At 35.7% G+C, this 25,273-nt stretch overlaps 1 protein-coding gene across 12 annotated transcripts in view; it reads left to right on the forward strand.

The window, feature by feature from the left end:
- The window catches only part of MAP2K5 (mitogen-activated protein kinase kinase 5), a 228,882-nt gene that overhangs the window by 66,419 nt on the left and 137,190 nt on the right, over positions 1 to 25,273 (forward strand). For all 12 annotated transcript variants that reach the window (XR_012494694.2, XR_002136832.3, XR_016020872.1 and 9 more), the window contains exons 9-12: positions 8,400 to 8,439; positions 17,007 to 17,075; positions 17,172 to 17,253; positions 24,604 to 24,665. Coding sequence is in view for 9 of the 12 variants with exons in the window: in XM_074327515.2 (XP_074183616.1) it covers positions 8,400 to 8,439; positions 17,007 to 17,075; positions 17,172 to 17,253; positions 24,604 to 24,665 (253 nt within the window). In the remaining 3 variants the exon portion in view is untranslated. The remainder of the gene's footprint in view (positions 1 to 8,399; positions 8,440 to 17,006; positions 17,076 to 17,171; positions 17,254 to 24,603; positions 24,666 to 25,273) is intronic.

Consider the following 25,273-nt stretch of genomic DNA (forward strand, 5'->3'; position numbering starts at 1 on the left):
AGAAACCTACCAAGAGAATAAATCTCTAAAAAGATCAAGCAGTAAAAACTTGTTTAGAGTTTTTCATTAACAGAACCACAGCTAGTTTACATTTGGTGACTGAAAACATGTTGTATTAAAAGATGACATCGAGAGAGTCTTAAATTAATCTTACAGGGTAACAAAAGATTTTTGTTTTGTTTATGTATATACTCACATGCATTGATGCATTTGACTTTTATAAAGGCAAAGAAGGGTTCTACCTGTTGGGTGTTGTCTTCAGAATTGTTCAGCCTTCTAATCTTTTGACAATGTAATACAACCGACTCTCACGTTCCTTATTTTTTAAATTTTTTTTTTTCAGGTTCCTTATTTTAGGTAGACTCAAAATGTATCACTTGAAGCTGGGTATCTCCTAGTGGTACATTTAACCCTGTAATTTCAATCATCTCCATTCCTTTTTGTTTTAATTTTCTTTTGTGCCAAGTGTACAAAACCTTGGAATGGAAAAGTTGGAAAAAGACTTCCATTTGTTATTCTAAATTTACATAAAATCGGAGTTATTTTTTTTTTGGTCAATAAATAAAATGTCATCTAGAGAGCAAGAAAACAGCATCTGTAACTATGGAAACCAATGAACTTACATCATACTGGCTTTAACAGACACCTTTTTTTGATAAAGAAGTAGATTTAATTAAATCTCAGTATGGCCAACTCTTAACTTTCTCTGTTAGCAAGAATTAAGAGCTACATAGACAATTAAAATGGGCAACTAATCAAAAATTTTATTTTAGCCAATGGTTTGTCTCTTCCTAATCAAACTTTTTGTCATAATGAATCAGATCTCAGAGAGGTTTCTCTTTAACCTTGTCTCCTTTCCTTCGCCCTGTCTCTGATGGACATCCTCCTGGAAGGGCATTCGGAGAATAGAAAATCAGGAAACCCAGGATAATCCCACAAGCTGTGAATTCTGTGCCTGAAAAACAGAATCAATTTTATAATTTTAGAAAGCCATTACTATGCCTGAAGCAAGCTAATAACACAGATGCATTTGTAACTTTTATTTATTTTTAAATAGTCTTTGGTCACCTTTTTTCTTGCCTCCTACCTATCCTCTAAGAGACCAAGGGAGCAAAATAAGTAAGCATCACATTCTTTCCTGTTTACCTAGAATAAGACCATTGCTCTCTAATTACTGATTGTTTCTTACACAAACTCTTAACTATTGCTTTCACCATTTTAGTGACTGAATTATTCTCTTAGGTTTCCCATCCATTTAGAGAATTTTCCAACAGTTGATAGCACTGTATGAATAGTTTACAGAGTGATCGTGTCCCTCTTTTCACCAACCTTCTCTGAAATGTTATGTAAGAAGTAGAACTTAAGTCAGTGACATTTTTTCCACATGATATATGAAAGAATTGCCTTGCCCCCTTCACAGGACAGTGGCAATACTGTCATTTCAATGTTCTTGTTTTGCCATTGTGATTAAAAATCATCATACATGCAATTACATACATGAGATCCTTGCTCCATGAGGCAAAAAAAAAGCACAAAAGGTGTTTTCCTACTCATTTTGATGACTGTTTTGCTAAGAAATTGACATTTTAACAATATCAGTTATGCTGAAGTATGAAATATTTACAGTTGGATCATTGGTCAGCCTCTCTATTCTTAAATTACATTCCACCTCACAATCACTAGAGAAGCACAAGATACTCCCTATTATAAATTCTTTGTGCTCATAATTTAAAATAACTTGATTAGAATGTATTCAGGAATTAACATGCAGAATAGCGCCATAGAACTTAGATGTCTACTTTAATTGTATGAGATTGTACAAGCTTTATCAGAAAATATATGATCAGCTCTAGGTTATTTATTTTATGAACAGGAGTCAGCTGGAACGATTCATATTTTCTTGGTTCTCCTAGAATTTGAAATTCTAAGCATAAATAATTTCAGTAAACATTGTAAAATACAGATGCAATTGATTTACGCATGACATAAACTTGTGTGGGAGTCCAGATGTTGGAATGTGAACACAGGTTGTTTCTCCCTTATGTCCTGTGTGAGTGTAGGACTTTTTAACATTTTGTCTTCAAATTTTTCTTTTCCTTTCTTTCTCATTTTTAAAGATTCTTAGAGAAATTTAGTTTGTTGTTCGGGCTGGATCTTTTAATAAATTCTCATTAGGATTTAGATGAAGGTGAGCATGCCTCTCGCTTTGTGTGGATGGTCCTAGAGCCATCTTTGAAATTTCAAAGAGCCAATATTAGAATTAATTACATTTGTCCCCAAGTATTATTTTTGAAATCAGTCACATGTTTTTTTGAATACCTACTCTGTGCAAGATACTGCACTTGCTAGTACGGGAGCTGTAACAGCAACATTCAGGGGTGCAGGGATACCATTCTCTGGGTTCCATTGCTGGCTGACTGTCTGCACCTTCTCATCTCTTGACTGGTTTCTTCTCATCTTTCTGACTTCTGAATTTGGAGTGCCTTGGGGCCAGTCCTCAGAGCCGGTCTCAATTTAATTCCTAAGCGCTTTTGTAATTCCATGGCTTTGTACACCACCTTATGTTGATGAAGCCCAAGTGTGTATCTTCAGCCCTGGCCTCTGTCCTGAACTTCAGGCTCATATCTAATTGGTTGGATGTCTTTTAGGCATTTCAAATTTACCCACAACTGAATTCTTGATTTCCTGTGAAACTTGCTCCTTCTATAGTTTTTCCAATGTCAATAAATGAAAGCTGTTCTACAAGTAGCTCATGACAGAAACTTTGCAGTCATTCTTAATCCTTCCTTTTCTTTCAGACCATCCACCAAATTTACCCACAAATCTTGTTGGCTCTTCCTCAAACTATTGTAAGAAACGAACCACCTCTCACCACTCTTTTCCTACCACTATTATCTCTTGCTAGGATTATTACAGTAGCCTTCCAACTAGTCTCCCGGTTTCTATCCTTGCTTTCCTACAGTGTGTTTTCTCCACCCAGCAGCCAACATTATCTTTCTAAGATATGTAAGTTCTCCCCCCTCCCACCATGGCTTCTCATGTCACTCAGAATAATAGTCAGATTCTTCATCATGATCTAAATGATACTACACAATCTATCTTCCCATTACTTTTCTGACCTCATCTCCCACTGCTAACCCTCTTGCTTATTCCACTTCCATACACGTCAAACACACACCTCTACTTTAGGGTCTTTGAACTTAACATTTCCTCTCTCTAGAGTCTTCTTCTTCCAGATATCGAAATGGTGTGCTCCCTTACTGCTCATATGTAACCAGATGAGAGAGGCATCCCCTGATTTCTCTACCCCTAATGTATTAAAAAAAACATGCCTCTAATCTTGGTTACTTGCTGTATCCTTACCTTTATTCTTTTTCATTGTACTTCTGCTGCCTGACATACTATAGTCAGAAAAAGTGACCTTATATATTACAGACTTTATTGAGATTCGCTCTGTGCCTTAGTAAGTACATAATAAGTTTTTAAAAACTAAATTTTCTGTACCTGGAAATAAGTGTATTCTCAGTTCCATTGATGAAGAGTTCCAAATGTGATCATGTGACTAACCTGTTAATTGTGATGTTAAGCTCTCCTATATCTTACTAATTTTGATCTGACTGATCTGTTGATTAGTGAAGGACATTCTCCCACTATGACTGTGAGTTTATCCAATTTTCTTTGTAATTCCATCTGTAACATATAGGTTACTTTTTCTGACTACTGTACAATTAGTTTAGAAATCAATAATAAGTTAACCCTTTCAACACAGTTGGAAATTAAATTAAAATGTACACATCTGAATAACTTAGGGGTCGTATATGATAAATCATAATGGAAATAAAAATATTTACAACTGAACAATAAAAAAATGCCATATATGAAAACTTCATAGGATGCAGCCAAAGTCATATTTGAAGAATAGTTTTTTGTACATACATTAGAAAAGAATAACTGATATTAATAGGCTTAGAAGCTAACTCAGGATTTTTTTTTTTTTAATGGAAGGGGTTAAACCCAAAGGAAGTGGAAGGGAAGAAATAGTAAATAAAAAAAATTAATGAAATTAAAATTCAAGAAATAATTGAAGAAAACCAAAAGTGGGCATGAGATAAATATGGTAAGAAATCTAGAATTTGTATCATGGTATAGCCATATCATTTCAGATGGCTGTTTTAATTCTTTGTCTTCAAAGTGGGTTTAGCATGAAGTAATGCTACTTATTTTTCTTAAAAAATGATACTCATATATTGCAGACTTTTGCCAGTGTTCATTGTTAAAAGCTCTTGCTATCTTAGTCTCAAAACACCTATTGTGTTTCCGTGAAAATAAGACCTAGCTGGACCATTAGCTCTAATGCATTTTTTGGAGCAAAAATTAACATAAGACCCGATCTTGTTTTATAATATAAAACCAGGTCTTATGTAATATAATATAATATCTGATCTTACATTAATTTTTGCTCCAAAAGGCGCATTAGAGGCGATGGTCCGACTAGGTCTCATTTTTGGGGAAACACGGTAGTTGCCCTGGAAACTTACTAGTTCACTAAGATATAATACATGCCAGCCCCCATCCTCATTAAATCCTCACAACTCTATAAGGTAGGGATCGATTTCCCCATTCCAGGCTTGAGACAACTGAGACACGATGAGGTTCCTAACAGTCCAGGTTCACATTGTTAGGAAGTGGCAGAGCTGGGATCAGAAGCCAGGCAGTGACTTCAGAACCTACAGTCTTCACTCTCTGCCTGCCCCTGAGATAGATGGGCAGTGCTTGCTTCCTTGTCTGGAAAGATTTCGGATATGATGGTCCTTCGCCTGATTGAAATAGGTCAGCACCTTTGTAAATTTTGAATTATGACTTTTTCTGTTTTAGAGCATGATGCAGAAAATTGAAACATCGTCACATATTTCTTTTAGGTCCTAAAATACGAATGTTCTGCCACAGTTCCAGTCTTAGCTTTGCCATTGACTACCGTGTGAACTTGGACAAGTTTTTTCACCTGGGTTTACAGTGTGTCCACTGTAAAAGGAAGGGGTTAAACTAGACAATTTTCTATATTCTCTGCTAGGTCAATAAATTATCTGATTCCGTACTCTGCAAGAATTAATTCTGGTATCAACTTTTTTGTCTAGTCATCTAGAACCTAGTGTTCCAAATGAAAACAGAAAGTAGGAAAGTATGGATCATAAGTGTTCTCTTTTGCTGGGCTCTTTATTTTCAATACTCAAAATATTTGTGCCAGGTTACTAGCTTTTGCCATCCTGAAGTATATATGTTGTGTGCTTAGTTTTATGGGCTGGGAATATTCCCTGAAGGTCTGTGTTGGTCCCAAAGAAAATGGGACTCTCAGGACTAAGCACTAAAAATATAAAAATGCGTCCTTCGTGCACTCATTGGAACAGGTAATTACTGTGGCAACAACAAACTAATTTGAAGTGTTAGCTGTTAATTAAAACAATGCAGAGGTGTACAGTTGTCTTTGGTGTAACCAGAGCCTCCATTCAAACTTCATTAATCACTTTACAGTTAATGTGTTGAGGAAGGTCAAGACAATTGAGATGCAGTATCCGTTGAAAGTAAACAAATTCCTTTTCCCTGGATAGAATGCCATTTGCAAAGTTAACGGGCTTACTCAACTCATACCTGGCATTGCCTTTGTCATCGACTTCTCCTTGATGATTAAATGTTAAATTGGTACTGTCATTGCACTGTAAACCAAACCACACAGCATCTTTATTGCTCGAAATCGAACCCAAACTTCCATGGATGAATTAGCATGCGTCATAATTAAATCATCAAGCCTCCTCTTTTAATTCACTTGGAAATAGGAGACCTTTCTTTTGGAACAGAGATCAGCTTTCTTGACAAGCTAATTAACTTGCCAAACTGTCCAATATGGTATACATATTAGACTATCTGCTAATTTCCTTATCGCTGCTGGTCGTCTCAAAAGTCAGGTGTTGCTTGTTGTCCAAAGTGGCACACTGTTCTTTTTACAACTTGGGAATCCTTGTGTATGCAGTCAACTATTTATCTTCACATTTTAGTCTTTGGTTAGTGATTCTAAATATACAGTATTTTTTGAAGTTGTGATTGGAAGAACTTGTGGTCTATAAGAGGAAAAATAATAAGATAATTACAAAATTTTACATATTATGTTACCTGTATTTACATGGAATAAAGTTATTAAATTCCTTCAAATCACATTTCAGATTAGCTTAGTCTAACAACTCTATCAGGCATTGAGGAAGATACAGTGTAAGTCTTTATATGTCAGTGTATTACATGAGTGCAGATATATCTGAATCAAATTGTGACCTGAAATGTAGTTCACGTTGTAAAAGCCTGATATTAACATAGATAGTACAGTAAGTGGTAATTTGTTTTAAAACCAGTATAATATAGGGGTTCTACTTATAAAATGTGTATCACTTTATACAAAATGTATCAGCTTTCTTGACAAGCTAATTAACTTGCCAAACTGTCCAATATGGTATACATATTAGCCTATCTGCTAATTTCCTTTTACAAAGTATAAAGTATTTTTAAATAATTTGAGTTATGTAAACTTAATAGTATTTCTGTGTACTAGGGAGGTTGACATTTAGAGAAAGTCTTCAGACACTTTTACAGATTAAAGAACTCTGCTAAAGTGAACAATTGCCAATTTTGTAATTTTGCCTTTCTTTTAAATGAGATACACCTGAATTTCTCTATAATTAATTGATAAAATAAAGGCTAAGTTTACCTTCCATAGTTGGCTCAATTTTTGTCAATCAAGTAGAAAAAGCAGAATTAATTTATCTGTATATACATTTACATATGTTTTTTCCTAGTCTTACCTGAATTTATAACATTTTATATGTGAAAAGTTATAAATCCTTATAAGTTGTTAATAGTTAAATTATAAGTCTGTCACTTTAAAAACAATTGTCAGTGATTGCACAACTCTGTAAATTTACTAAAAATTATTGAACACTTAAAACAAGTGAATTTTTTCATACATAATTATCTCAATAGAGCTGTTTAAAAAATTTGAGCAATCACACAAATATTTCTGCCAGAACAACAGAAAATGATTTTTTCATTTTGATAATAGTGGAATGCATGTTCTTTTTAAAGAAATGAGCAATTTTTTTGTACCTGTGTGGTGATGGATGTTAACTAGACTTACTGGAGTGATCATTTTGCAATATATACAAATGTCAAATCATTATGTTGTATACCTAAAATTAATGTTACGTGTCAGTGATATCTCAAAAAATAATAATAAAGTAAATGAACATTTTTTACTACTAGGTCAGCTAAATTGGGAGCCTGGTAAATATTGCAACTTGGCAGGTGAGGACAGGGAATTCCTGAGAAGCCAAATTCCATTCCCCCACATCTTCCCTACCCCACTCACGTCTTAACACTAGCCAGGTGAGAGGAATAACATCCTATCTTGGCTAATGTGCAAAATCCTCTATAGAACACGATTTTAGTTCTTCCAAACTGATTTGTTTCTTTGTACTTTTATGGACTTGCAGTAACAGTGCTTGTTCATGTTGCATGGTTCATTTTGAAATTTTTTATGTAAGGCAAAATTGTTTCTGGATAATGGTCAGTCCTTGCTGTACATACATGAAGGTCCACATTTCATTCAAATACAAAAGGTCTTGATGAGATAATGGTATTTTATTTCTGCAAACCTTATTTTTACTCTTTTTCATAAATGAATATATTCATCTTGACTTAAATTGTAGTTATTTCACTAGCTGATCATACGAACTTACCTCTCTTCTGATGCTTTTTTAATACTGAAAGGTACCAGCTTTAGGGAAAGATGAACCGTATACTATGACTTCCTATGGCTTCTTACGTCGATTTATATCTTACGCCATAGCTAATTCCATGTGTTTTGAGATTATTTTGATGAAATGTAGGGATATAGTTGACCTGTGTGTATATAATTGAAATAAACAAAAGGAAAACCACCCGTTTTATATGGTTCCATATAATATTTGACAGAGAGCTATAGAAAACCACCACACACACTGACAGTATGTTGTAAGGGTTCTGGAGCCAAAGACCTGGCTTGGAGGTCTAGTTCTGCCACTTACTGCCTTTGTGCCATTAGACAGACTGCTTAACTTCTCTATGCTTCAAAGTTCTCATCTATAAAAGGAGGATAATAATGCCAGCCTTACCTCCGAGGGTTATTTTTAAGGTAAATGAGTCATTTTGTAAGCCATTAAGCTCAACAGAAATGTGAATTACCCATTTTATTAGTGTTTTTTGAAAGTATCATATATCCCATTGCTGCAGATGTGTTCAGATTTACATTCATGTCCTTAACCGTTATGTAGGTTGTTTAGTGATCCCAAGTGATTTTGTTACTTTTCTTCTTCCCATAGAGCATATCATGTCCCAAGTGGGAAAATATTAGCTGTAAAGGTAAGTGCTGGATAAATTTCATGAAATTCTTGATTCTCTCCACTTTTTCTTCCCCGTTAGCTTAAGTCACAGGTATTGTCAAAAAGGAAATGAAATGGCTTAAGGTTTTGCTGGTTGGTGGTAGAAGCTGTGGCACTGTTGTGACATTCAGGCCTCTGAAGGTATTTTACAGATGCCTTCTAATGATCAGGTACCTGTAAGCTCCTTGTGTTGTGATTCTTCTCATCTTTGTTACCTTCACTTCTTTCTGTGTCCCCTGCTAAGTGGCATCACGATCTTCCTGGTCTTGCAGCTCAAGACTCCTTTTTTTCCCTTTATCTCTGACATCCTGTAAGTTACCATTTCCTGTCAGAAATTTTTCCTGAAATGTGTCCATTTGTCACTTTCTATTCTCATCCTCATTGCCTTGGCCTCATCAGGTTCACATACCTCCTACCTGGACTTTGTACAATTTCATCACTACACCTTTAATCTTTTTCTTCTCCCCTATCCCTTTACTCTGCCCCCAGAGTTGAGAAGTTGAATCACAGATCTGACCATGTCCCTGTCTTGGCATTTCCTCTCTTTCCGATCCCCAATAGTGTACAACATAAAGCCTAAGATGTGTGCCTCGCTCTGCCCCTTTACGGCATCCTGAAATACCCCAGCACCACACCCACCAGTCGTCAAGCTGTGCATACCTCATGGGTGTTCTACGCAGACAGACACTCCTCACTTGTTGCCATCTTGTTCATAATCCACACCTCATCCATCCCATACTCCAAGATCCCAGTCCTGCCATGACACTTTGAGTTTAATCTCTGGCATTGGTTGTTGGTACTTGATCTCAATATTTTATCTTAGATTTCCCCAATGGGCTCTCTTGAATTGTACCTCTTGACTGAACCTTCGACTACCTCCAGTCCAACCACACAAAACCCCACTTCCATCCCTGGGTTTTTAGCTAACAAACTGGTCAGGCCTGCTTCCTTCCTCACCCTCACCACAAATTGATCAGGCTCTCTATAGACCTACCTGTACAGCTACATCCTCTGCTTTACCTGTCTGTTACTTTTCATCATGCCCGGTATCTCCAGTCTCTGGGCCCTTAATAATGAAAGCTTTCATTTTTTGAGTGACTACTATATGCCTGGTATTATACTAGATGCCTTATAACTATTATCTTTAATCCTTAAAACTTCAAAGTAAGCATATGTATTTTAGATTTGAGGAAACTGAGACTCAGAAAGATGAATTTTCCAAGGTGACACAGTTGGGAGAGCCAGGGCCAGAATTTTTAACAAAATCCATCTGACTCCAAAGTACATGTCCTCTGCCTTGCCGTACAGCCTTTATACAAGTTATTACCATTGCTCTTGCTGCAGATTTCCGTCTATTCTTTCAAGGTTCATCTCCAAAATGCCCTCTTAGCTATCCCCCATGAGAATTCAGTCTCTTTCCCTAACACTTGCACAGTATATAATTCTACATCTTTTATCTTAATTTAAGAAACTAAGAATCTGAACTATTAAATTGCTGTTGGTGATACCTTTTAGTAAGGTTAAGCCAGAGGTAAGAGTCAAGTCTTCTGACTGCTGTGTAGTCCAGAGTTCTTCTTCCAGACCACACCTAGTGCAGCACCTAGAATGTGTTATGTGACATCATGAAGTCCAGTTTTAATAAAGAGCTTTTGGTGAGGAAATAAAACAGACCTCCCCCTTGGGGTGTCTTCTTTGATGTTCCAACTAAACTAGGTTGACATAATTGTAGACCCGAAAGAGACTTTAGAGATGATCTGTGAAGCCCAGCGTGTTACGGAGGAAGAACCTGAGGTCCGCAGAGCTCCCGGCGTGCTGTAGAGCCAATCTCCATCCCAGTCTCCCCGGGTTCCATGAGTACAGCTCTGTTGTACCACCTTGGCATTGGGTTGTCTTTTCTACACCTGCTGAGCTCCTTTACCACTCAGAGGACCCCTCCACCAACTCAAGCATCATTTCCCTTTCTCGCGAGTTATTTGTCCTTTAATGTCAAAACTCTTAGATCGTTGCCAGTGATATACGCATATTTAAAACCGGTCAACTTTAGGTCATTCACTCCAAGAGAGGGGAACACCTCTGTAAATCATCTAAAAAACTTATATTTGGCCTTACAAGTACATTATTAATTTTTCATAATTTTACGCATTTTGAATTATGTTTAACGTAGGCTGATATTATAATTTTTGTGCATGATTGTTTAGTTGGGTATGGCAAGGGGCTAAGAGTTCTGGAAAGGATTAAAAGCAATTTTAAAGAAAACATTTAAAAAGAGCTGTTAAAGTAGAGACTTTCAATAAATGAAAATAGTGGGGGTTTACGAATGTGCTTTTCATTAGACCTGACCATAAAACTCAGCTTTAGAGCAAGGACTGTATTGTGTTCACTTTTCATCCCTAAATTGCATAAAATAACATACTAGATGCTCAAACTGGGTTGAATGAATGAATGATTTAAGAGTAAATATGATTATTATGTTTAAACCTTTTGTCTAGCCCCAAGCTTCTTGACAGTGAAGGCAAAAACCATGTAGCTTATATATTAATCATAATCTAAAAGATAAAGATGTATCATTTCTTCAGAACAGGCAGTTTTTCATTAAGTCTTAGAAGTATTGTTATTTAATTTCCAAATATGTGGGGATTTTGCCAATATCTTTCTGTTACTGATTGCTAATTTAAATCAGTTGTGGTCTGAGAACATATTTTGTATAATAAGAATTATTTTAAATTTATCTAGATTTGTTTTATGACGCAGAATATGAATTAATCTTGGTACTTCCTCTGTATATGAAAAGAATGTATAGTCTGTAGTATAGGATATTGTATAAATGTCAATTGGATCAAGTTGGCTGAAAGTGTTGTTCAAAATTTCTGTATCTTTACTGGTTTTTATCTACTTATCTATCAGTCATTGAAACGGGTGTTGAAATTTCCAGCAGTAATTGTAGATTTGTCTGTTTTTTCCTTGCAGTTCTATAATTGTTTTTAACTTAATATTTCTTGAATAGCTGTCAGGTACATTTAGGATTGTTATGTCCTCTTAATGAATTGGCCCCTTCTTTATCCATGGTGACCTTCTTTACTCTGAAATCTACACTGGCTGGTATTAATATAGTTACCTTAGCTTTCACTAGTGTCAGCATGATATGCCTTTTCTTTTAACCTGCTGGGTCTTTATATTTGAGGTAGGTTTCTTGTAGGCAGCATGTAGTTGGGTCTTCTATTTTAATCCCATCAGATAATCTCTTCTTTTTATTTGGGGTAGGTATTTAGATCATATACATTTCGTGTTATTGATATGGTTGGATTCAAATTTGCTTTTTGTTTTCTGTTTGTTCTGTCTGTATGTCCGTTTTCTGGCAGTTGTTTTAGAATTTATAGTGTGTATCTTTAACTTACTATAGTCTACCGCCAAGTAATATTGTACCCCTTTATAGCATGAGGACTTTACACTAGTATAGTTTACATAGCGTACTTGCATTTCCCTCATCCTGACCTTTATTGTTACTATCATACATTTTACTTACTCATGTTATAAACCCCAAAATGGCTTTACCTTTTTATCTGACTGAATCCTGTGCTGCTTTTAAGTTAAACTCTTTGCCTTATCTGAACACAGGTACTTTCTCACTTCACCACTTTGATTCACATGTTTCTCTCGAATTAGAATGCCTTCACCCGTGTCTCCACCTATCCACATCCTTAACACCCTTCAAGGGTCAGCTCCAAAGCAACTCTCCTCTCTTGAACTTACTTGGATAAATCCTGTCACATATGGTATATCTGTCGCTCATTCATTTTCTTCTTTGAATCTCTCTAGAATTCTCCGTTTGTGAGTCTTAGGGGTGTTATCACATCCTGCCTTGTAGTTGGCTATTAGTACACATGTACATTTCTCCTGTTATGCTGAAATCTCGTTGTCAGTGGGGAACAGATCTTCCTTATCTTCTTGTTTTACTCATTGATTCATGCAGAACCTTACATGGAGGGCCTAGTACAGAGCATCGTTATATGACTAGATGTTCAACACATAATTTTTTGAATGACTGACTGAATAAATAAATGTTGTTCTTTCATTTATCTTTCAGTTTACTCATTCATCTTTTGAGGTAACATCTTGAAAGCAGGTTCAGCTCATATACAAAATATCCCATAGTGTTCTTTGTATGGACCATTGCTCTCAGACAGAGTATTTCTTAGTTTTTTTTTGTTGTTGTTGTTGTTGTTGTTTTTATATTAAAGGGTGAAATGAAAGGTTAAGAGTTAGAAGCACATTTGATCTTTTCCTGACCCTCTCCTGACTTTCGTGTGACTTCAAGCATGTCACTTGAACCTCTCAGTGACCTCAGCTGTGAAACGGGGCTGCGTGGTGTCACAGAGGGATTGCAAAGAGTAGCAAATCACATCCTTGTCTAAACAGAATCACCAGCAGGGCTCTGATGCCTGCATAGAAAGATGAGGGAGATTTCATTTCCCAAGTCAAGTGGTCAGTTGTACCCACACTTTGAATGTCTGTGGGAACAATTAGATGAGAGTCCTGGAAAATCTGTTACTTTTCTATTCCTATTGAAAATATTTTTAATTTTTATACTTCTAAATGTTCTTATTTTTTTAGACAAAAAAAATATTCTAATATTTCCCTTTTTAGACTTCAAAGGTGGGAAAATAACAAGCACTTCAGATATTTTTAAAAGCAAGTTGAATTTTAGGAAGAATAGAAGTATCTTGAATTTTTATCTTATACTAATGAATTTAGAAAAAGTTCTGCCTCAAAGAAAGCATTTTGAAAATGCCATTAATCATATTTTAAAGATAACTATTTGATAATGACTGTATAACTCGTGAAATGTGCTTCTAACTAGCTTTTTGGTGGGGAGTGATGTAGGTAAGCAAGACAATTGCAAATAAGTAGAGCAGAAAACAGATAAAAATACTGCTAGCCATCTTGCAAACAGAACCTTTTTATACCATTAAGGTATTCTATAAAACCTCTCAAAGAGTACAGCTGAATCGATTTCCCAGTATTGTTTATTTTCTAATTGGGAAAACCCGTCTAGCAGGAAGTTTCTTAGCATTATGTGCAGCGTGTGCTGATTATCATTCTCGGGCTGTTTTGGGTTCTGCTGCCTTTAAACTAGCATTTAAATGGACCATTTGATTAATCATTTGTGTACTGACTGTAATCCTCCCAAATTTCCTTTCTGAGTTGTACATACTGTAAAAGACAATTACGTTGCCACAGATTACATAAGCGAATTAAAACAGAATAGCGGCTTAATTTGACCTGTGATTTTGCTCTCCTTCCCTTTAGTGGAGCGTGTGCCACTCCAGCAAATAAATGAAGTCATCCATGGCAGGTTGTGATGAATTGCCGTATTTATACTGTATATTTTAATAGCCTCACACTAATTTAAATTGAGCACAGAGTAAATTATAATTCAGTCACTTGACTGCTTATATTTAACTTGACAACTCATCCTTATTTGTCCTGGAGGTGTAGCGGAGAGCAGCAGAAATGCACTCAGGTATTTCAGTTTCTCACTTAACCCTTTCCCTATGAAATGCGTCATGTTCAGATTCCCTCAGGTTTGAAAGATGCAGCTCTTCCGAAGGAGAAAAATAATAATAATAATAATAATGACTCAGGGAGTCCATACTTTTCTTGTACTTCAAAAAGAAAATTAGCGTTTGTCATGCTTTTTTCTGTTACCTTCAAATAAGGAATTGGACTTGTTTATTTTTAGCAGTTTTAAAGCTCACTCACGGGAATGCCCAAGGGAAGGAGAATTAACCTTCCACCTAGAGTGCCAAGTCTCCCAGAAACTAAAAGAGCATTTCAGTAGAGTTATTTTAAGGTGGATTTTACTTTCCCTCTCAAGTTCCCAGAAATTATTTTATTCACTTTTCTACCCTATGGAATCTCCACTGTTCTGGACTATAGCAAATATCAAGAATGACCAAGGCCTGTTAGAGTGCCGTGGATTGGCTCTACACATACACTATTACTTGCTACATTTTAGGCCAGTGTGGCACTTTTATTTATTTTGGTGTTTATGTCTTTGGTTTTAAATTCAATTGTAGAAATCAAGCAATCCATTTCCTTCTTGTCCAGAAACAGCTTCTTATTTAGAGGATTCTGGTTGTAAAGAACACTTTAATGAAATCCTACATCACTTAATGGGCACTACTGTGAGTAAGACTGGGTGCTGGGTGTGGGGTGGAGGGGAGGCTGTCCTCGCCCTGGAGGGGCTCACAGCCACTCTTTACTCTTTTGGCTTCTGTTTTTTAGGAGATGAGGGATGAATGCTAAAGGCAGTGTGAGAGGAAGAAAGAAAAAGGGCCAAAGCTAGAGATAAATTCTGATGGAGGGTTTTGGGGCTGGCTTCCTGGAGGTGGCGGCAGCATTCAATCTGGGTCTAAAGGATAGAAAACTTGTTATGATCAATGACTATGGAGTGGAGGAAGAAGCACACTTCCAGTGGAGGGAAATCAGGAGCAAAGACTGGAAGTGGGGAAAAGCACAGGTCATGTGTGTGGATCAGTAAAAACCTGGTTTGGCATGAGGGTTGGGTTTGAGGTGGGGAGTACTGGGAGGAAATAGGATAACAAATTGGAGCTAGGTTATAGAACTCCTTGGATGTCATGCTAGAGTTTTAACTTTATGCTGGGCCACGGGAACCCAATTAAGGTTCTTGATCAAGGGAACGAGCCAGTAGTTTGGGGTTAATTCCAGTGTGTTTGCTAGCCATGTAGGATCATGTCATTTCTAGATTGAGGGCCTTGGAGGTGCAGTATAGCTTAGTAGTCATACTGAGCACTGAGTAAACGTAAGTTTTGAAACCTTAAATAAGTAGTTCTCAACCTTACTGTGGGTCAGAAATCACCCAAGTTTTTAAAAAATGCTAAGAGATGGGCCCAACCTCAGAAATACTGATTCTATTATTTTAAGGTAAGGCTTGTGCTTCATGATTTGTTTAAAGTGCCCTGGTGTATTTATATGAATATCTTTATATAAAAGTAATTATAATATGAGGCCAGGATTGAGAACCACTGCTTTAAGGTAAATAATAACTTTATTCCTTTCAGCAGAGTTTTTTAAGCTGAAAGATTCCCTGTACTTGACATAGTGGTGTGAATAGCTCTAATACTTTATGGCATAGAATTGAAACAACACCCAATGAATGTATTTTGTTGCTAAGTTTTATACAGGAACAAAAATGTAAGTGAATATTGTTGGCAAAATGACTATTGATCGGGAGAAATGTTTAAATGTTTCTTGGCAGTTTTGTATTATACTTACAGTCTAGTTTAGTGAGGACTTTTATAAATAACCCTAAAGCAAACTCTTGATAGAAACTGGCTATGCCTTTTTTTCCTCACGTTCCCCTCCCCAAATGGATGTGATTACTATAGAATGTGTTTTAGGATTATTCTTTTCTTTCTTGCTCTATCAGCACTTTGCAATTCATAATTTATGGGGTTTTTCCTCCAGTATGATTATATGTATTCCGCAGTTATGATACAAAATGTAGTTCAGTGTTGGATGGTGTGTAACTACACTCTTGTAATCCTGGATGTTAAGTTTTTATCTAGAAATGTTTAGAGTCAGAAACTCAGCCACAGATCTTAAAAATTGTCTTCCAACTATTTTATTCGCATCACTGTCTTCTTTTTAAGTAAAGAACAGTTTCCCTTCAGTTGGCTTCACTGACGTGCTAAGTAAAATTTGAAGTTGATGGTCTTTTTTCTTAAAAAATTAGTGTTTGAAATAAACTAGAATTTATTCTACGTAAGTTTATAAATAAGGCATATTACATTTCTGCATTATGAATCTGACTCAGTGGTTGACGTTTTAAGGAAAACCATAAAGCACCCGCACATCCTGGGAAGTACACGCCCGGTCCTTGGCTCAGGAAGGGCCCTGACATGGCTAAGCTGAGCGGTCCTCAGAACCTTGGTTTCTTCCTCTAAAAGAAGGGTATTCGATGAAATAATTTCTGAGGTTCCTTCAGGCTCCAACATTTTATAACATTATTAGCAAAAAAAACATTATGCAGCTGGAAGAATAGAAAAAGATGATATGTTTTAAAAACTCCTTATTGCTCTTGTAACTAAAAACCCTACTTCACATGTCATTTTTACTCATCATCCCCTTCTGCTTATTGCCTAGTGTCTGAATTACAAGGCAATTTTTTTTAATGGTTTCAGGGTCGTTCTTATCTTTCTCTTCTGAAAATAACCAATGTGTCCAAAATAGGGTGTATAAATTAAGGGTGTTATAACTTAACTGACTTTTAAAGCCATTAATACTGACCTTTGAGACCTGGCTTTTTCCCTGGTCCCATCAATCACTCCTATACCACCTCCCCCAATACAAAGGGTTAGACAGATGTGGATACAGTTTGTATTACTGGGGGTTATAGTGGTGGGAGGAGAAAGGGGGAATGAATGGAGGAAACACCATTTTTTTAGTTTTTCTAGTTCATAGTGAGTATAGCTGTATTTAAAAAAATGAATAAATGTGTGAAGGTTGATTCCTTTCCATATTTAGGTCATTCTACTAGATATTACACTGGAACTTCAGAAGCAAATTATGTCTGAATTGGAAATTCTTTATAAGGTAATTTTTTTTTTTTTTTTTTTTTTTTTTAAATAAAGCATGCCTATGGTGTTGGCTTGTAGGTTTTTAACTACTTATGTCTTATTTTTGTTACAGTGTGATTCATCATATATCATAGGATTTTATGGTGCATTTTTTGTAGAAAACAGGATTTCAATATGTACAGAATTCATGGATGGTGAGTTTTCCTTTTATAATACTTTAAAAATGATTTTTGTGGGAGAGTGCTTTATAACCTGGTTTTGACATAAATGTCAAATAGAATGAAAAATAATTAAAATGCATTAATGATTACTTTCGTTATACTCTAAAAGGTCTTAGTGTTAGGGGTTCCTGGGGTTAAATATTTATGGCTGACCTGTAATTTCAAGAATGTAAGTTAATTTACTTTTATTGAAAATTTAAATAGAACAAATTAAATGCTAGTCTAATTGGTGGTTTGCTACTTGATTTTTTTCTATACAATCTGTCTTTACTTGCAAAACAGATGTTCTGTTCTTTTAATGTTTCAATAGCCAAAACAGATTTTTCTTTTAAAGAAATCTATTAACCCAATGTCCTGTGTCTTTCAGAAAGAAAGCGGTTCTTAATTGCAAGATAAATTATTTTTGAGCACAACTGTTTAGCCCAGATGTGTTTAGTCTTCTTTGGACTCTAGCCCTGTCCCTCCTTTAATTTTCATTCATTTCCATTTTGGTAAACTCTTTCTTGATCTGAATATTTTGGCAAAATGGCAGATTTCTTGGTATGCTCTCTGTGAAAGTATGTCATCATTGCTACTGTTTACCAGTTTTAGATCAAAGCAGTCTTTAAACTTCATATATTCAGTTTTGCAGTGTCTATCTACCCCATTCAAATTCAACGTTTTGAAATATACTTAGTTCATTTGGGGAATTCTCGTTATGTTACTGAAGCAAGTAGTTCATGCCCTGCAAGACTTTTTAATAAGCCAGCATTGATACCTTGATACTGTAATAAGGTATATGATGTATTCTAAATTAGTTATAGTAAATGCTAAGAATTAAAAGTCTTACAACCATAACAGGTAGTGTGACAATTACTGTTCAAAGAGACTGACTAGAACAAGTGGATTCTAGAGCCAGCAGCTGTTTGAGGATTCCTTAGGGTTTTCTGTGTAGAAGATCATGTAACTGGAGGTAGTTTTACTTCTTCCTTTCCTTTTTTTTTTTTTTTTGTTTTCTTTCTTAATAATTACTCTTAGGGTAATAACATAACAGTTTTAAAAAAATAATTACCCTTAGGTAATTATTACTTCCAGTACAGTGTTGAATAGAAGTGGTGAGAGCAGACATCCTTTTCTTGTTCCTGATCTTCGAGGGAAAACTTTCAGTCTTTGTCCATTAAGTGTGATGTGGGTTTTTTGTAGATGTCCTTTGTCAGGTTGTGGAGGTTCATTTCTCTTCCAGCTTTGTTGAGTGTTTTTATCGTGAAAGGGTGTTAGATTTTGTTAGATGCTTTTTCTGCGCCTTTTGAAATGAACACGTGTTTTTTGTCCTCTATTCCATACTTACGGGGCATTATGTTAGTGGAGTTGTGCATGTTGAACCAATTTACATTGGTCCTGACGTATAATCCTTTGTATATGTTGCTGAATTTGATTTGCTGTTAAGGATTTTTAATTCCATATTGTTAAGATATTGATCTGTAATTTTGTTTTATTGTAATGTCATTGTCTGGTTTTGGTAATTAAGATAATACTGTCTTCAAAGAATGAATTGGGAAGTGTTTCCTCCTCTTGTATTTTTTAGAAGAGTTTGTGAAGGATTGATGTTAATTCTTTTTTAAACATTTGGTAGAATTCATCAGTGAAGCCATCTGGTCCTGGGGTTTTCTTTGTGAGTAGTTTTTGTGGTCAGGTGGCATCTGTGGCCTGTTACCAGAAGTCCAAGCACTTTTGCCCACTGCCTCTTGGTATCGGAGTCACCAAGGAAAACACAACAGTCAAGCACTGGGTTGAACAATGCTTTACTCACGTAAAAAAAAGAAATAGAGCAAGATCAGCTTCAGTAGTGGGTGTGAGTTCCCCATGGCCAGCAGCAGGTTCTTCCTGTGGGGCAGAGAGCCTGCACACACCCCTCTTCTGCTACCACAAAAGGCACCCTCCCACCCCTTCCCACCTCACTCCTGGGGAGTCAGAAATGCTGAAAGCTGGGGGCATGCCTGAGGTCATTGACATACATACTCAAGCAGGACAAAGCAGGACACATTGAGCCTGAAACAGGGAAAAATAATCCCAAACAAGGAGATAAGCCCAGCACAGGTTATGTGGGCTCTTCATCTCTTGGCAAGTAAGTGCTCCAGGCCCAAGGCTCATTCTTACGTGGCGGATTGGGGTTTGGAAGACTGTGCACATAAGATTGTCTTTCATAACAGTTTTTAAAAAATTGTTGTATAATACCTGGGACATATAATTTACCATATCAACCATTTTAAGTGTATAATTCAGCAGCATCAAGTACATTCACCTGGCTGTGCACCCACCACCACTACCATGTCTAGAACTCTTTTTCATCTTGCAAAACTAAAACTCTATGCCCGTTAAACAATAATGGATATTGTTCCCTCCATTGCCTCCTACCCCCCAGCCTCTGGCAACCAACATTCTACTTTCTGTCTTTATGAGTCAGACTACTCTCAGTACCTCATTTAAGTGGAATCATACAATATTTGTATTTTGGGGATGGTTTATTTCACTTTACAAAATGTCCTCAAGGTTCATTCATGTTGTGGCATGTGTCAGAATTTCCTTTATTTTTAAGGCTGAATATTTGTGTTTTTTTGATTACCAGCCAGTCTCTCTATAATTATAGGTAATTACAGGTTTATTCAGAATTTCTATTTCTTCTTGAGTCAATTTTGGTCGTTTGTAACTTTCTAGAAATTTGTCTATTTCATCTGGATTATTTGTTGGTATACAATTGTTCATAATATTCCTTTATAACCATTTTTATTTCTGTGAAGCCAGTGTTAATGTTCTCTCTTTCATTCCAGATTTTAGTAATTTGAGTCTTCTCTCTTTTTCCTAGATCAGAATAGCTAAAAGTTGGTCAGTTTCTTTGCTTTTTCAAAGAATCAACTTTTTGTTTCTTTGATTTTTCTCTATTGTTTTTCTATTTTTATGTCATTTACCTCTGCTCTGATATATATTAATTTCTTCTTCTACTAGCTTTGGGTTTAGTGTGCTCATCTTTTTCTATTTTTTAAGATGGAAAGTTAGGACATTGATTTGAGATCCTTCTTCTTCCGTGTAAGCGTTTGAAGCTATACATTTCCATCTGCTTTAGCTGCACCCTAAAAGTTTTGGTACGTTGTGTTTTCATTCATCTCAAAGTATTTGCTAATTCCCCACAAAGGAAATCCCTTCTGATTTCTTCTGCGCCCCATTTTTATTTAGGAGTATGTCATTTTCCACATTGAATGTCCTTTTGTTGATGATTTCTAATATTCCTTTGAGGTCAGAGAACAAACTTTTTCCTTCTTTTTCAGGTCCCCCATTATGCATATGTTGGTATGCTTGATGGTGTCTTACAGGTCCCTGAGAATGTATTCATTTTCTTCATTCTCTACCTTCTATGCCTCAGATTGGATAATTTCAATTGACCTATCTTCCATCCGCTGATTCTTCTACATGCTCAAATATGCTCTGGTGAATTTTTCATTGCAGTTATTGTATGTGCGTGCATGAGAGAGAGAGAGTGTGTGTGTGTGTCTACTTTCTGTCTCATTATTGATATCCTCTATTTGGGGAGACATCATCCTCATATTTTACTTTAGTTCCTTAACACCAAGTTTTTATTAATTATTTGGATGCATTTAAAATAGCTGATTAAAGATTTTTTTTTTCCAGTAAGTCCTACATCTGAGCCTTTCTAGGGACAGTTTCTTGCTTTTATTCCTGTGTATGGGCCATACCTTTTTGTTTATTTTTACATGTCTCATTTTTTTGCTTTTGTTGACTGTACATTTTTAATAATGTAATATGTTAACTCTGGAAATCAGATTCTCCCTCATCCCCAAGGTTGTTTGTTGGTGTTGTTTGTTGTTGTTATATGTTTGTTCAGTGACTTTTCTGACCATTCTATCTATAATGTTTGCTTCTTTAGTGTATGGCCACTGAACCCTCTTTTTTGTTAGCTTACTGGTCAGCTAAAGATTTGACAGGGATTTCCTTAAATGCCTAGAGCTGATGAGTCTCCAGTCTTTGCTCAGGAGCTCAGCGTGAGTTGGGGCACACCTTCAGCATTCACCCAGGCAGTTGGTAACTTTGCCTTAGTCTTTCCTTCCTGCTTGTGCAGAGCCTCATGTTCAGCCCAAGGTAATTGCTTACAGTCTCCTCGGCCTTCATGAGCATGCACACAGCCTTATGCTTGTACATGTCTTAGATGTCCAAGAATATGTTGGAGCTTTTCAAAGCATCTGTGGACATCTCATTCCCCAGCTTTTCCTTTCAGTGTTTTTGGTTAGCTTGTTGTTTGCCTAAACTATTATCTACCACCTTAGTCACAAAGTTAATCAGTTGCTTCTAATTGTTTTCAACAAATGCCCCTAAGAAAAAGGCTTTTTGTACTGGGAAAGATCCAAGTCGGGTCAGATAAAGACAGCATTGCAAGTAGGGTCTTCCAGGAGGATGATTGAAATGCCTCTCATTAAGTCAAAACTAAATCCATTAAGAAACACCCAAATGCATCTCAGGATATATGCACATGTATTTGGATCACCATCATGGAAAAAAATTATTTTCCCAAAAAATATGTTGCAAAGAAATAAAGGAATTTTATACTTTCTTACCTAGCAGAGGCTAAGAGAGCTTCTGCTGAAACTTTTGCTAATGGCTCCTGACTGAAGTTTTGTTAGTATTAATAGTAATCATGGTCATTTTGAGAAAAGTGTTAGGACAAATATGACAGTAATGTTGCTTTTTGTTCATTTACTACATATTTGTGTTTATCCTAAATGCAAGACACTACTTTTCGTTTTAGACCCTGTATTAGGAACCAGACAGACCTTACCCCATGAGTTCTTTTATCCTAGTTACATGAAGATGGTAGTCCTAATTCATCAACAGAAGCATGTAGTTGTTTGGAAACTCAGATGGGTTTTTTGCTAATCTAGTAGCACTCTTCCTTTTGGTGGATAGTGGCATGCAATGCAATGACCAGCTAGGGATGATCTGAGGCTAGGAAGTTGACAGGTCACAGAGAGCAAACCAGTGACCTTGGAATCAGGAGCAAACAGTTCAAACCAACTGTGCCACAGATAAATGAGTTTTTAAATGCCTAGAACACCAACGTCTTAGCTAAGATTAAATTCTCTGAGATTACATGGATATTTACAAAAACTGGTGAACTACCTCAAAATGGGATTCTTTTTTGCCTTGTTCTACTGATAATGGTGGTAACATAATCTTTGTCTTTTTGGTTTAGCTTGTTGACTATTGTCCATTTAGCTAATTAAGCCCCGATTTATATCCTATGTAAAAATAAATCTCCTCTTAGGACTTCTTACTCGTATAGGTGAATGAATTTGTACCTCCTAGTTTGGAGCCACTGCAGCTGTTCACTTCATAAGGGATTGGCGCAATAAACTGCTTTTATCAGGATTCCAAGTACCAACATGTGAAGCTTGATCTTCTTGACACTCTTCATCCTTAGAACTGCCGATTCATCTGAAAGATCAATGAAAACATAAAATGTTTTTTTCTACCATACTTCCACTTTTATTGCATCTATAGTAAAAATGCTATTTTAGTAAATAAAGATGGTTCAGCTTATTGCAGAAGTGTCTTTTTTTCATTATCTTCCCAGTAGCACCCAGAGCCAAAACATAAGTTTCAATCACACCGTAGTTTTCTAGCTTCTTACCAGAATTTGGAAACTACAAGGCAAAGTTACCTAAAGAAGTGATCATTTTCCTGCTTTAAACAGGATAAATATAAAAACCAGTGGGTGGGTGTGTGCGTATTTTTTTTAACATGAAAAATTATTTAACTTTTTTCTCTGATGTTCAGCTTTAGGAAAACTTGACACATAAAAATTTTCTTTTTGCAAAATAGACTTAACTGCATTTCAGTAAAATAACATGCTCCATGCTAATCCCTTATGAAATACTTCATCTGGTAGTAAAGTGGTTAAATGTGAATTTTTAGCCTCTTAAAAACAAATTATTTCTCAAATATCCTGGATAATTCCATTGCAGAACTAAAAGACTGTACACACCTAAACTTGACTCAACAAAAGGTTATTACATATTGTTAAAGCAGTTCTCATATAATTATATCATTAATACTGCGTTTCCCCAAAAATAAGACCTAGCTGGACAATCAGCTTTTGGAGCAAAAATGTGGTTCTTTGCATATCTTCCTGAAATTGTTGTTGTTGCTTAAGTGTTTATTATCATTTTCTTTTTTCATTTCCTTTATTTTTCAATTATAGTTGACATTCAGTCTTCCTGAGATTCTTAGACCACTTGTGTAAGATTAAGATTTTGATAAGCATACCCATATTTATACTTCCAAGTGAATATTGGTTCCTTCAAAATAGTTACCTAGGAAAGTTATACAGTTATTTCAGTGATGTTACTGGTGCTGCAAATGTTTGCTGTCCCTTCTTTTGAAACTGCTTTCAGAGCAACTATATCTATTTGGTGAAATTCATGGTGATTTTAATTCATTTATTTATCTGACAGTTATTTATTGAATATCTACTATCTCATAGTTGTACTAACTTCTAGGTTGATGAAAATTAAAAACAAGCAAACAACATGGCCTGCCTTTATTACATTCATAGTCTAGTAGTTTTGGTTTTTGGAAAGTGCTAAAAGCTGAACAGGTAAAGGTGAAGGGTGTTAGTGAATAGCATTTTAGTGAAAAATGTTGACGTAGGAGATTGATTTTTATTTTTTACCCCATAAAGTGTTTTTCAAAATGTTATCAAAGAGAATTTTTTTAAAAAATCATTTTGAACTAACATGGTATCTTTGATTGTTTATATTGATACCTAATTGGAAGGGTAATATTCATTTAGATAGATGTTAACATTACTATTTTACTCTATTAGTTTTTGTGTGTATTTTGGACCTTATATTCTGCAGCTTTTGTTTAGTTAATGTGAAAATTCTGAGATAGGGTCCTGGCTTACATTTTAGAAAACTGTTATACAAGATAGATACCTAAATGTGATTACCCTATTGATCTAAAATTTTGTGTGTGTATTTAAATTTACATAATAAAGTACAGATTCTTAGCCTACCCTTGACAAATTTTCTTCAGTGTATATGTGTATGTGATTATACACTTGGGAATAAAATGGAAGTTACCTAGTTATGCTTCATCTGGAAGTATGAGTATGTCATAAATAAAATTGGATTAAAAACCAATTTTACCCTAGACATGTAATGCATGATATAAGGTGAGAAAAATAAATTTCTCACAGTGAATGCACAGAGGAGGGTTCCAGGGCACTGTTCTGGTAGTTTCATTTGTAGTAACACAGCATGTTTTTCTCTACAGGGGGATCTTTGGATGTATATAGAAAAATTCCAGAGCATGTCCTTGGAAGAATTGCAGTAGCAGTGAGTATATGGCTTCAACTTTATAAAATCTGAATGGTTAAGTCTCTAGTCCAGCCTATTCTCTTTATATCCTCCACATTTTTTTTTTCTTCTTCTTCAGTCCCTCCTGACTGCTGGAGCCTTCTTAACTTTCTTTTCTTACATTTTTGTGCTTTCTTCTTTTCATAGACCAACCCACAATAACTACATAGTCACGTGACATCTTTTAGGCTTACGGGTATTCTGACCTGTTATAGTTTCAGGTGTTCGCAGGGACCTTGGTGCTCTTGTTGACCAGTAAAATTTCCAAGTTATTCAAAAAGAAGGCTGGTTTTTGAACATTTTATAACTATAGGCATATTAGAAAATACTTCTAAAGTCTAAATTATTAAAATAAAACAGCCTATAAGAAAATACTTTATTCTTATAGAATTTTGCAGACTTTTGATGTTACTGGGTTTTAAGTTTTTTCACCCACTACATCTAGGATTTACTCCCATTATGCTTAAAAGCAATTTTCTCGTTTTCTATATTCACTAAAAAACTGATGAACTATATCAACTAAACTAAATTACTATATAAACCCCAGATTTCAAATTTGGAATAACGTAGGTTAAACAGTGTCTAAG

The sequence above is a fragment of the Rhinolophus sinicus genome, chromosome 3, assembly GCF_057876585.1.
Source record: "Rhinolophus sinicus isolate RSI-liver-muscle chromosome 3, RSI-T2T, whole genome shotgun sequence".
NCBI lineage: Eukaryota > Metazoa > Chordata > Mammalia > Chiroptera > Rhinolophidae > Rhinolophus > Rhinolophus sinicus.